The sequence below is a fragment of the Hemitrygon akajei genome, chromosome 3 (genome assembly GCF_048418815.1).
Source record: "Hemitrygon akajei chromosome 3, sHemAka1.3, whole genome shotgun sequence".
Classification (NCBI taxonomy): domain Eukaryota; kingdom Metazoa; phylum Chordata; class Chondrichthyes; order Myliobatiformes; family Dasyatidae; genus Hemitrygon; species Hemitrygon akajei.
In genome coordinates, this window is record NC_133126.1 from 92,441,096 (window position 1) to 92,453,721 (window position 12,626).

At 37.7% G+C, this 12,626-nt stretch overlaps 1 protein-coding gene across 1 annotated transcript in view; it reads left to right on the forward strand.

The window, feature by feature from the left end:
* knl1 (kinetochore scaffold 1) overlaps window positions 1-12,626 on the forward strand; it is a 68,928-nt gene that overhangs the window by 15,817 nt on the left and 40,485 nt on the right. The window contains exons 8-11 of the mRNA XM_073040340.1: window positions 2,944-2,975; window positions 5,720-5,772; window positions 6,030-11,420; window positions 12,343-12,487. Coding sequence (XP_072896441.1) covers window positions 2,944-2,975; window positions 5,720-5,772; window positions 6,030-11,420; window positions 12,343-12,487 — 5,621 coding nt within the window. The remainder of the gene's footprint in view (window positions 1-2,943; window positions 2,976-5,719; window positions 5,773-6,029; window positions 11,421-12,342; window positions 12,488-12,626) is intronic.

Here is a 12,626-nt window from a genome sequence, read left to right on the forward strand (position 1 = left end):
ATAACTTTTGTGATTTTTGAAGTTGCCTGGATGATACTAGAGCAGTCTTTCTCAACCTTTTGGCCCTGGAGGAACCCTTGAAATAATTTTCCGGTCTCGGTGAAAGCCTGCATAAAAAAAAATTATTATATCTACAGCTTGTGGTACGATAGCATCATCAGAAAGTTGTAGTTAGAATAATCTAAAAATAAGTTGTCAATGCTCTTTTGAGTAGAGAATGAATTTTTAACCAATCTTCCTTGATAAAAACAGGTAGTTAAGCTTAGCTTACCTTTCTTGAAATTTATCTTTCTTTCCCCTTTTAAAAATTAAGGCAAACATAATACATTTCTGTTAAATAACTGGCTTAAGCCAAAATGGGAATTAATTTTTCTAAAGGTAGACTTGGTAGATAAAGTTTGTAAATGGAATAGGGGTTAATAAAATAGAAGAAAGAACGGCATAATAAATAATTAAACAAGAAAACCGCAAAAAATGCAAAAACTTCACAATACAATTCACTTCGAACCTACACAATCCACCTTTAACAACAACAGCAAAGTGGCAGACCAGCAGCAGAGTTGTGGCGAGTATAAAGTCCTTCTTTAGAATGAAAATTTCCCTCCAATTTTCTGCTGCATTGGTAGTTTGTTTGCTTCCATAAGTCAGTCAGCAGTGCGTAAGGGAAAATTGGGGGAGGTAATTCGGGAGGGAGAGGCTAGCGTCACAGCCCAAGTTGAGAGTCCATTCAATGCTCGGAAAATGCATTTCACTCTCCTCATCAGCCTTCTGTCCTCCCCTCCGTGCAATACAGCACTCACCATCAGCCTACTATCCTCCCCTTCGTGCAATACAGTGCTCTTCATCAGCCTACCGTCCTACCCTCTGTGCAATACAGCGCTCACCAATTATCAACAGCCTCCCCCATCTCACATTAAAAACTGAATAAACACGGTCCCACTTTGCACTGCCATACTGGGCTGAGAGACTTCTAATGAGATTGTGAACGGGTCTGCAGTCACTGCCCACCACTGCAAGCGCTAACATCAGACAAAGTTCAAAACCCGGGATGAGAAGCCCTGTACTAGAGGCTTACGGCAAGCATCAGTACTGCAGATAACCAAGAATGCAATCTCTGTTAATGCCTAAGTGCCAAATTAAGGAGTAAAGGTGAGTTAAGAGGTCAGGTGAAAAGACTGTAAAAGGCCATAACAAAGTCAGCTGAAGATGTAAGGAGGTAGATGCGGTAAAAGATGGGGTGAAAATTACAAATCCAAATACTTTACTCAGAAGAATAGAAAAACTCTGCTTACTGAGAGATGAATACCAGAGATACAAGATCCTTGTATGAAGGGATCTTGATGTACTGGGCCATAAAAAGGCAAACTTAATATGTATTTAAATTAAGCAATTGTGGGGAACAAACATTACAGCAACCTTTATTACAAGGGAGTTGGAATATTAAGGATGTGCTGCTGTGCTTCTACATTGTTTAGTGAGACTAAACTGGAATACTGTGCAGATTTGTTCTTCAGAAATAAGGAAGGATATGTGTGGTTTGGAACGTGTGTGCAAAATCACTATGACCTGTAAGGAGAGACTCAGCTAGATTTGCATGAGTATAGGATAATGAGAAGTGATGCCGTTGAAATAAGATTGTGTGAGTGCATGATGTAATAGATATTCAGAGTTATTTGTTCTGTGCTTGATGATATGTTTAGAAATAGCAAGGGGAGAGTCAGGGAAAGGATCAGCCATCTAGGACTCGAATGAATAGAAATTTCCTTATTTGAAGTTTGTGATGTGCTGAAATTCTGTAAAGTTATTTAGTGATTGAATATGTTCAAAACTGAGAGCAACTTTTTTGTACACTGTGGTAACAGGGATTTGGAGTTCGGGGAGAAAAGAGACAAGGTCAAAAGATGCTGTCAGAATAGGCTTGGAGTCATATTACTGACACTTGCTTATTTTTTGTACTCTTAATTACTTGGTTAGAAAGAAGGAGGTGGAGCAACATATTGAAGAAATATGAAGTGCAGGGCACTGAAAGTGACCAAGAATAACAGAATAAAAGATTGTTCAAAGCTAGAAGGAATTGGGTCAGATGTGGAATTTAAGAGTTTAAGGTTCATGAGATGCAGGCACAAGCAAAAGTTGGATTATGATATAACTGAGACCAGGCTCAAAGATGGGAAAGAATTCTCTGAGTATTTATAGTTGGCAGGTTTTTTCAGTAAGGATGAGGAAGAAGCTTTAAATTAATTTATGGCTGGACATATCAAAAGATACTGTTACAAATGGTTGACAAAGTAGTAAATGGTTAACGTATTTGATCAAAGACCAAATCTATTGAAATTAAAGACCAATACTAAAGTTAAGTTGAGGACATTTATTACATTACCTGTTTTGCATGCATCATAATTTGAAATTTTAAGTTTGGGCATTGGTTGAGAAGGTGTGCAGGAAAAGATGAATATTTATGTGGTTTCTCTTTTTGGCTTGTATTCAGTATTGAAATAATTACAAAATGCTTGTGTGCAACAAGCTAATTTAGTTGTGCACTTAATTGTTGAGATAACGTTTAGTAATTTCCAAGGAACAACAAAGATTGAAATGTCAAAATTTGTTGTGTTTGGAGCAATCTGTTCTGAGAGCACTGAAGTTCAGTACTTTTTAATATTTGGCCCAAAGCAAGTGCTATACTAGTGAATCTTTCACAATAGATCTGTTGTACAGTGGTATTTTTGCATGTTCCTGTACCTGCCTTTGTTTTTTTTCCCCATCCCAGAGTTTGATTGTCTATCATGATCATAGCAATGAATAAACTGTAGTGAAAGTAATAGTGTAATTTTTCTTTAAAATCTGTTTTATTTACAATTGATGGTGAACAAATTTTAGTTTATCTTTTTTAAATCTGAAGACATTAGTTAGAGCTAAAATTAAAACCTAGTTTTTATTTCACAGAGATGTGTTAACACAGAAAAATTTGATTACCGGTGAGTAAAAATATTCTCTTCTATTCTCCAGTTATCCTTTGTATTGTTTTCATTATTTTTGTTAAGATGCCACATTTTTGAACAAATTATTGATAAGTTGTTTCTCATATAATAGAAAGTTATCCAGAACAGAAGGAAACAGTGAGAAATAATATACCTTCAATTTTCTTCTTTAATTTCCATTTTCAAACTGCCATTATTTCAAACTTTGTCCACTTTTGAGTTGGAAAGCTGGTAGCACTTAATGTCAAACATCCCCTTTGCTTACCTTGTGATTCAAATTGGCTTTATTGATGAGTATCCTGAAGTCCAGTTGCCTGCAAGCCATCTTTTCTGTATTTGCAATAGGAATCAGTCTAACATTGTATATTATATCTGTCTTTAACATATTCAGGGCTATGGCCTTATTGTTCTAATTGCTTCTCAAAATAGTTCTTTATAGTAATTAATACAGGACTTTTATCTTTTTTAAACAATTCTGGCATTTCTCTTTTCACCAATATATTTTCCATCACTTAAGTTATTAGCTCAATTCTGTGAATACATAACCTAAGAGAACATTCCAACATATACACAAGGAAATCTGCAGATGCTGGAAATTCAAGCAACACACAAAATGCTGGTGGAACGCAGCAGGCCAGGCAGCATCTATAGGAAGAAGCACTGTCGACGTTTCGGGCTGAGACCCTTTGTCAGGAATAACTGAAAGAAAAGATAGTAAGAGATTTGAAAGTAGGGAGGGGTAGGTGGAAATCCGAAATGATAGAAGACAGAAGTGGATGGGGTGAAGCCTAAGAGCTTGAAAGGTGATTGGCAAAAGGGGTACAGAGCTGGAGAAGGGAAAGGATCATGGGATGGGAGGCCTAGGGAGAAAGAAAAGGGGAGGGAAGCACCAGAGGGAGATGGAGAACAGGCAAAGAGTGATGGGCAGAGAGAGAAAAAAAAGGGGACGGGAGAGAAATAAATCTGGGATGAAGTAAGAAGGAGAGGAGGGGCATTAACGGAAGTTAGAGAAATCAATGTTCAGGCCATCAGGTTGGAGGCTACCCAGACAGAATATAAGGTGTTGTTCCTCCAACCTGTGTGTGGCTTCATCTTGACAGTCGAGGAGGCCATGGATAGACATATCAGAATGGGAATGGGACATGGAATTAAAATGTGTGGCCACTGGGAGATCCTGCTTTCTCTGGCGGACAGAGCGTAGGTGTTCAGTGAAATGGTCTCCCAGTCTGCGTCGGGTTTCACCAATATATAAAAGGCCGCACCGGGAGCAGCGGACGCAGTATACCACACCAGCTGACACACAGGTGAAGTGTCGCCTCACCTGGAAGGTCTGTCTGGGGCCTTGAATGGTGGTGAGGGTGGAAGTGTAAAGGCAGGTGTAGCACTTGTTCCGCTTGCAAGGATAAGTGCCAGGAGGGAGATCGGTAGGAAGGGATGGGGGGTGGGGAGACGAATGGACAAGGGAGTCATGTAGGAAGTGATCCCTGCGGAAAGCAGAAAGAGTGGGGAGGGAAAGATGTACTTGGTAGTGGGTTCCCGTTGGAGGTGGCGGAAGTTATTTCAGCGAAACAGTCTCCAACATATTAAGGCTTTATTGTACTGTTGGAGATGCTTCTGAAGATAAGCTAAACTAAGGCCCATACAGGCATAAATTTGTCAAATTTGAAGGTGAAAGAGCATGAGAAGTAGAAACAGTAGGAGGCCACCTGAGGGGAAAAAAATACTCTCAACATATTTGTCAAATATGGTTATTGTTTCTTAACTATGTATTGATTGCCCAGTTGTTTTATTATTTTCTCAAGTGCCCTGCTGTCATTACTTTCTCACTTTCTACTACTGGTGTGAGTTTGGTGATTATTCCAGTTTCTGTTTATTGGTAACATACACAAAATACTGGAGGAACTCAGCAGGTCAGGCAGCGTCTATGGAAAGTAATAAACAGTCAATGTTTCAGGCCAAGACCCTTCAAATGTTCCATGGTACCTATTATTTCAGCAAAAACTTTCTGCACTAAACAGATTAATGCACCTTAAAATCTTCTACTTAAATCTATTCTCTTCCCAGTTTTGCCATGCCATCATTCCTAACTTCCAACCTACTTGACTTTATTATTTTGATAACACATTTCCAAACTATTTTAACTTTTTGGGTCCTTCAAAGTGATTCTGCAATTTCCTGAAATTGGCCCTAATCATATACTTATTAGTTGGTTCTACCATTTATTTTGCTCTTGATTTATAAAACGTTAAGTTAAATTTCTTGTTCTGTGTGTTATGAATTTTGAGTTCTCTGACTAAAAATTTACAACTGATGTCTGTTTTTCTTATTGGAAGAAAAACAATAAGACAAGTATTGTCTTACTTGTCTTATATGAAGACAAGTTTCCTGGAATTCCATAAATTTGCTACCATTTAAGAGAAAAATAAGTGAAACCATTGAACTGTAATTAAAATCCGTCTGGTTCACTAATAACCTTCAGGAAAGGTTATATGCCATCCTTTCCTCATCTACCCAATATGACACTAGGATCTACCAAAGTGGTTTCTTCTTAATCGCTCATGGATGTATTTCAATTCCCAAGCATGTATTTCAATTCAAGGTTGAAACAGAAGCTATATTCTGTGAATGATTTTGCTTTTTTTTAAAAAAAAAAATAGATAAAACATATCTTATGAGTTAACAACCTGGCATACCTATTAAGGGATAATGCAGTATTAATTTGAACTTTTGCCTTTTCCAAGGTATGGATGCACTGCTTCATGCACCTCTCCGAACTCCTCTGCAACAATTAGAGGTAATTTTTGGAAAGTAAGGCTTTGTTTTGAATTCAGTTTAATGACAGATAATCTTTTTTTGTGGCTGAATTTTCCAATAATTTATTTGTAAGGCCACTATCTGTTCTGCTGAAATTACAGAAAGCAGCAGGTTTGTAAGCAAGTACGTTTTTAGTAATTGTTATTAGGCTCTTTTTTATTCTTAAAGTAGGAGACAATTAGAATGCAATCTGATCTTTATGGCATTAAATGTGTTTAACTTTCCTTTTTTAAACAGCTCTGCAAACCCGTTGAAACTGTCAGTGAACATCAAATCTTCCCCATCTCTGGGCTTGAAGTGCGAAGGGAAAGTGACGAAACAACCCCAACTTCTGAATTTCAAAAAAAAATTGACTTCAAATCTTTCTTGGCTGGGCTTGATTTTGGAAAGCCTGCATATAGAAATTCAAGTAATGACAGAGAAGAGAAAGTTTCCAATATGTTCTTTAGTTCTGTGGAACAAAATGTAGCTCCTGAACATCAAAAGACAATTAATTTTAAGTCATTCTTAAATAGCATAAAACCCACTGAGGCAGATGAAAATAAGATGATATTCATGCCCTCCATTTATGAGGAACAGAAATTTAAACAGGCAGACATGGGTGTAACTTCAAATTGTGAAACAAATAACTCAGTGTTGCAAAACCACACTATCAACAGCTTAGATGCAAATAAAACTATATTGTTTCTAGAACATGATAATGATATGGAGATCACCAAAAGCCATACTATTTCTATTAACCATCTTGTCATGGGAAAATGTGATGGATTTCATTCAGTAAAGGAATCTAATAACTCAGCAAAACTAGGAAATAAAGGAACACTTGATTCTTCCCTTCCTCAACGTAAGGCTGTTGTGCTTTCTGGAGCAGATCATATTGCTGTGACAGGAAGTGTTACTGTACCCATTAATGTGAAGACAGATCACCAAACAAATCAAGATCAGCTAACAGTTGCCACAGCTAACATAAATGAGAGATCAATGTTGCCGTCTTATATCCATGATGAACTTACAGTCACTGGTTATGAATCTTCTAAAAAAATTGAGAAGAGTAAGGCACAGGATACAACAAAATTGACATCTAGGTCTTTGAGTATTCATCAGGAGAATCTGACAGAAACTCAGATGTTTTCCAATGAAAATGACATGGATATAACCAAAAGCCACACAGTTTCAATTGACAGTGGAATGTTTGGGCAAGTGTCAAATTGCAAAGTTGGGTCAAATGCGCCCTTTGCCAGTGATAGAACTGTGGTGTTTTCAGAAGCAAATGATATGGATATCACACAGAGTCATACAGTTGCAATTGAAAGTGATGATCCACGACAAATTTCAAACAAAGCGTTGCAGTCAACAAGGAAGAGTTTCAGTTTGTTTGCTCCTGGATCGAAAATGGCATTGTTACCCAGTGAAAATACCGTTAAGTTTTCAGAGGCAAATGACATGGATATAACCAAAAGTCACACAGTTACAATTGATAGTGGAAGTGTTTGGAAAGTGCCAGATTGCACAGTTGGGTCAAGTGCACCCTTTGCCAGTGATAGAACTGTGGTGTTTTCAGAAGCAAATGATATGGATATCACACAGAGTCATACAGTAGCAATTGAAAGTGATAATCTAGGACCAATTTCAAACAAAGCATTACAGTCAACAAGGAAGAGTTCCAGATTGAGTACTCTTGGATCCATCGTGGCATTATTACCCAATGAAAAAACTGTAATATTTTCAGAGGCAAATGAAATGGATATAACCAAAAGCCACCCAGTTACAATTGACAGTGGGAGCATTGGGAGAATACCAGATAGCACAGTTCAATCGAATGCACCCTTTGCTAGTGATAGAACTGTGGTGTTTTCAGAAGCAAATGATATGGACATTACACAGAGTCATACAGTTGCAATTGAAAGTGATGATCTAGGACCAATTTCAAACAAAGCATTACAGTCAACAAGGAAGAGTTCCAGATTGAGTACTGTTGGATCCATCATGGCATCGTTACCCAATGAAAAAACTGTAATATTTTCAGAGGCAAATGAAATGGATATAACCAAAAGCCACACAGTTACAATCGACAGTGGAAGCATTGGGAGAGTGCCAGATAGCACAGTTCAGTCGAATGCACCCTTTGCTAGTGATAGAACTGTGGTGTTTTCAGAAGCAAATGATATGGACATTACACAGAGTCATACAGTTGCAAATGAAAGTGACAATCCAGGACCAATTTCAAACAAAGTGTTGCAGTCAACAAGGAAGAGTTCCAGTTTGTTTACTACTGGATTGAAAATGGCATCATTACCCAATGAAAATACCATTGTGTTTTCAGAGGCAAATGAAATGGATATAACCAAAAACCACACAGTTACAATTGACAATGGGAGTATTGGGAGAGTGCCAGATAGCACAGTTCGGTCAAATGCACCCTTTGCTAGTGATAGGACTGTGGTGTTTTCAGAAGCAAATGATATGGATATCACACAGAGTCATACAGTTGCAATTGAAAGTGATAATCTAGGACAAATTTCAAACAAAGCATTACAGTCAACAAGGAAGAGTTCCAGATTGAGTACTCTTGGATCCATCGTGGCATTGTTACCCAATGAAAAAACTGTAGTATTTTCAGAGGCAAATGATATGGATATAACCAAAAGCCACACAGTTACAATTGACAGTGGAAGCATTGGGAGAGTGCCAGATTGCACAGTTGGGTCAAATGCGCCCCTTGCCAGTGATAGAACTGTGGTGTTTTCAGAAGCAAATGATATGGATATCACACAGAGTCATACAGTTGCAATTGAAAGTGATAATCTAGGACAAATTTCAAACAAAGCATTACAGTCAACAAGGAAGAGTTCCAGATTGAGTACTCTTGGATCCATCGTGGCATTGTTACCCAATGAAAAAACTGTAGTATTTTCAGAGGCAAATGATATGGATATAACCAAAAGCCACACAGTTACAATTGACAGTGGAAGCATTGGGAGAGTGCCAGATTGCACAGTTGGGTCAAATGCGCCCCTTGCCAGTGATAGAACTGTGGTGTTTTCAGAAGCAAATGATATGGATATCACACAGAGTCATACAGTTGCAATTGAAAGTGATAATCTAGGACAAATTTCAAACAAAGCATTACGGTCAACAAGAAAGAGTTCCAGATTGAGTACACTTGGATCCATTGTGGCATTGTTACCCAATGAAAAAACTGTAGTATTTTCAGAGGCAAATGATATGGATATAACCAAAAGCCACACAGTTACAATTGACAGTGGAAGCATTGGGAGAGTGCCAGATTGCACAGTTGGGTCAAATGCGCCCCTTGCCAGTGATAGAACTGTGGTGTTTTCAGAAGCAAATGATATGGATATCACACAGAGTCATACAGTTGCAATTGAAAGTGATAATCTAGGACAAATTTCAAACAAAGCATTACGGTCAACAAGAAAGAGTTCCAGATTGAGTACACTTGGATCCATTGTGGCATTGTTACCCAATGAAAAAACTGTAGTATTTTCAGAGGCAAATGATATGGATATAACCAAAAGCCACACAGTTACAATTGACAGTGGAAGCATTGGGAGAGTGCCAGATTGCACAGTTGGGTCAAATGCGCCCTTTGCCAATGATAGAACTGTGGTGTTTTCAGAAGCAAATAATATGGATATCACACAGAGTCATGCAGTTGCAATTGAAAGTGATAATCTAGGACAAATTTCAAACAAAGCATTATGGTCAACAAGGAAGAGTTCCAGATTGAGTACTGTTGGATCCATCATGGCATCGTTACCCAATGAAAATACTGTAATATTTTCAGAGGCAAATGAAATGGATATAACCAAAAGCCACACAGTTACAATTGACAGTGGAAGCGTTGGGAGAGTGCCTGATTGCACAGTTGGGTCAAGTGCATCCTTGGGTAGTGATAGGTCTGTTGTGTTTTCAGAAGCAAATGTAATGGAAATTACAAAAAGTCATACAGTTGCAACTGAGAATGGAAGTTTTAAAATGAATGGCAATCAAACTTTTGGCTACCAGAAAAGGAGCTCCAGTCACAGTAATACTCTGGCATGTCTTCCCAATTCCAAATCTAGTATATTTTTACAGTTGAATGATAAGGATATATCTCCAAGTCCTGTAGCTGTGGTGGACAGTATGAATTTTGAGGCAATTATAAATTGTGCTGTTAGTTCCAGTTCATCCTTTCCTGGTGGTAACAATGTGGTAGTCTCAGAACCAAATGATATGGATATGACCAAAAGTCATACAGTTGCAATTGAAGGTGGATGTCTTGGTTCAGCTATAAAATTAGAAACATGTTCAGCTAGTTTTTTTCCTAGTGATAGGACCACAATATTTTCTGAAGCAAATGATATGGACATGACCAAAAGCTATACAACCAATATTGATAGTGAAAACTGTGAGGCAATTTCAAATGGAGCACTTTGTTCTGCAAATATAACCTCTGATTTGAATGCTGTGGGGTCTGTCCTATCATCATGTTCCAGTACAAATACCATGGTTTCTGAACAAGCAGCAGCTGTTAAAAAAAAAGACATCGTGCTTATTCATGGGAAGCATGATGAATCTGGTAAACACAAAGTTACCCAGTTAAAGCTTGTTACAGAGCAACAACAGTTTAGTCATCAAATGGATCATGCTAGCAGTAGCACTCAAAGAAATTTGGAAGCTAATTCAAAGTGCATAACTGGAGCTCAAGAAAAAAGGAATCTGAAAGGAGTCGAGCTCTGCATAGAGAGTTCTTCTGATGCTACTCCAACACACAAAAGTGACCTTGAAGTCCAGAAGAGAGCAATAATTGATCAGACCAGGGAGGCAGATTCTGAAGCATTTGTTCAGTCTCGGGTTACTGAAGGTACTGCTCAAGGGACAAGAACTGAATCTGTAAGTACAACAAATAACAATTTGGAATGTAATGCATCCATAAAGTCAAATATATCTAATGTGTCATCTCTTCAGAAAATGAATTCCATGCCCGATGTAACTCCTGACCCTCCATTGGAAAAGCCTCCAATGGATGGCAACAACCCTGGTGATCGTCAAACATTTGATGCAAAGGCTTGCTTACCAAAACAAAGCTCATTTGTTAAGGACACACTTGCATCTCAAATCTCTCTTAGTGCCTTCCTTCCTAAATTGCCTAGCAGAAGAAATCTATGTAGAACTGTGCATTCAAGTCATCAGAATGTAGTAAAACCATCAGTAGAATATCACTGCTCTGATTCACTTCTAAATACAACAGCCAAATCAAAAGGCCTTGAAAGCTCAAAAATATTTGAACCTTCTGGAAACTCCCAGGAACAGTCGGATAGACAGCATAAAATGCAGGTGAATGATGGTGATGAAGCAGAAAGCAGAATGTTGGATTTTGTGAATCCCTCTCTCTGTTCGAAGTCCAGTGAAGGGTGCTCTCTCCACGAACAGCAGTATGGAGAAACTTTTTCTGCTCCTGAACAAGGTATCAATGCGACAGACCAGGTTCTTTCATGCTCAAAAATTTCAACAGTGGAACAAAGGCCGTGCCAGAAACGAGTTTGGAGTGAAGAAGAAAATGGAAGTGCATACAACAAAAGAAAAACATTGGAATGCAAGGGCACTGATGCTTCTAGAAAAGAGGTAAATGAAAAAGAATGTGCAACCAAAGCAGTTGTGAATGTTTCTATGATATAGTAACTTGTTCTCATTAATTTTCCATTAATAAATTGGGGTAAAGGAAGAGAGTTCAAACTCTGAACTAGAAATTGATTTTAAGTCTATTGTCTCTAAAGATTTTAACCACAATACACTTGATTATGGTGGTTTGTCATATCAACAAAAGTTTGAAATTAAATATAGCCTCAACTGTAATTCTATGTGAACAGTGTTATAAATAAAGCCAAGCAATATCATATATAGTGAAATTTTGGCTTTTGGACAAAGTATATACATTTTCCTTCCAAATACTTTTTTTTTAAAATGAAAATGGTAGATCCAGTATGAAGAGACTTTAATGAATTGATATTTAGAATGTAATGACCCTTTGACTTCTTGGAGTAGCTGTTGAATCCTGACGTCCTGATTCTCTGCAAACAAAGATGCGTGTGTGTGTTCCATTATGCTGCTTACTACAACAAGTATGACAACTGAATCCCACTGGTGTCCCTTTTTTCTTGCCCAAGTGAAATTGCATGTGGAGTTGTGTTGTAGTACATTCCAGTCTGCCTTATTTCAATGACTTTCACCACAACATTAGATTTGCTTTGAATAACTTATTTTCACCAAAATTCAGTCTTTTTTGACTATATTTAATCCTTAAGTTCCACATGAAAGAAATTAATGGTGGGTGCTTTGAAGAGCAAATTACACTTTAAAAAAACAACAAAATCACAGTTCATTGTGAACATTCTCATTTTGTCAAGCTCATTCAACTGTAAATATTTCAAATCAATAATAGATAATTTTCTAATTTATGAATTTAATATTTCTAAATATTCATAGAATTATTGGCTCTGGCATGGAAGTGGCATTTCATATAATTTTCAAGGTATTTTTAACATAGGTCAAAATTACACCTGTTGTGCAGTGGGAAGGAGTAGGGCATGAAACAGTGGAAGAGAACTTGCTGAGTCTGATGACAAAGAGCCTGGATAACAACAGTTCCTTGGATTCAACCAAAGGTGATGGTACTTCTGCTGATACAATCAGTAAGTTATGATTAACACTTAATTCGTTTTGCATTGGGGGAAATGTATCATGTGGGTCATGGCATGAAAAATTTATTTTTGTTTAGAGATACTGCACAGAGCTTTGCCTCCCTGTGCATTCAGGCTTGGGACTGCTGGC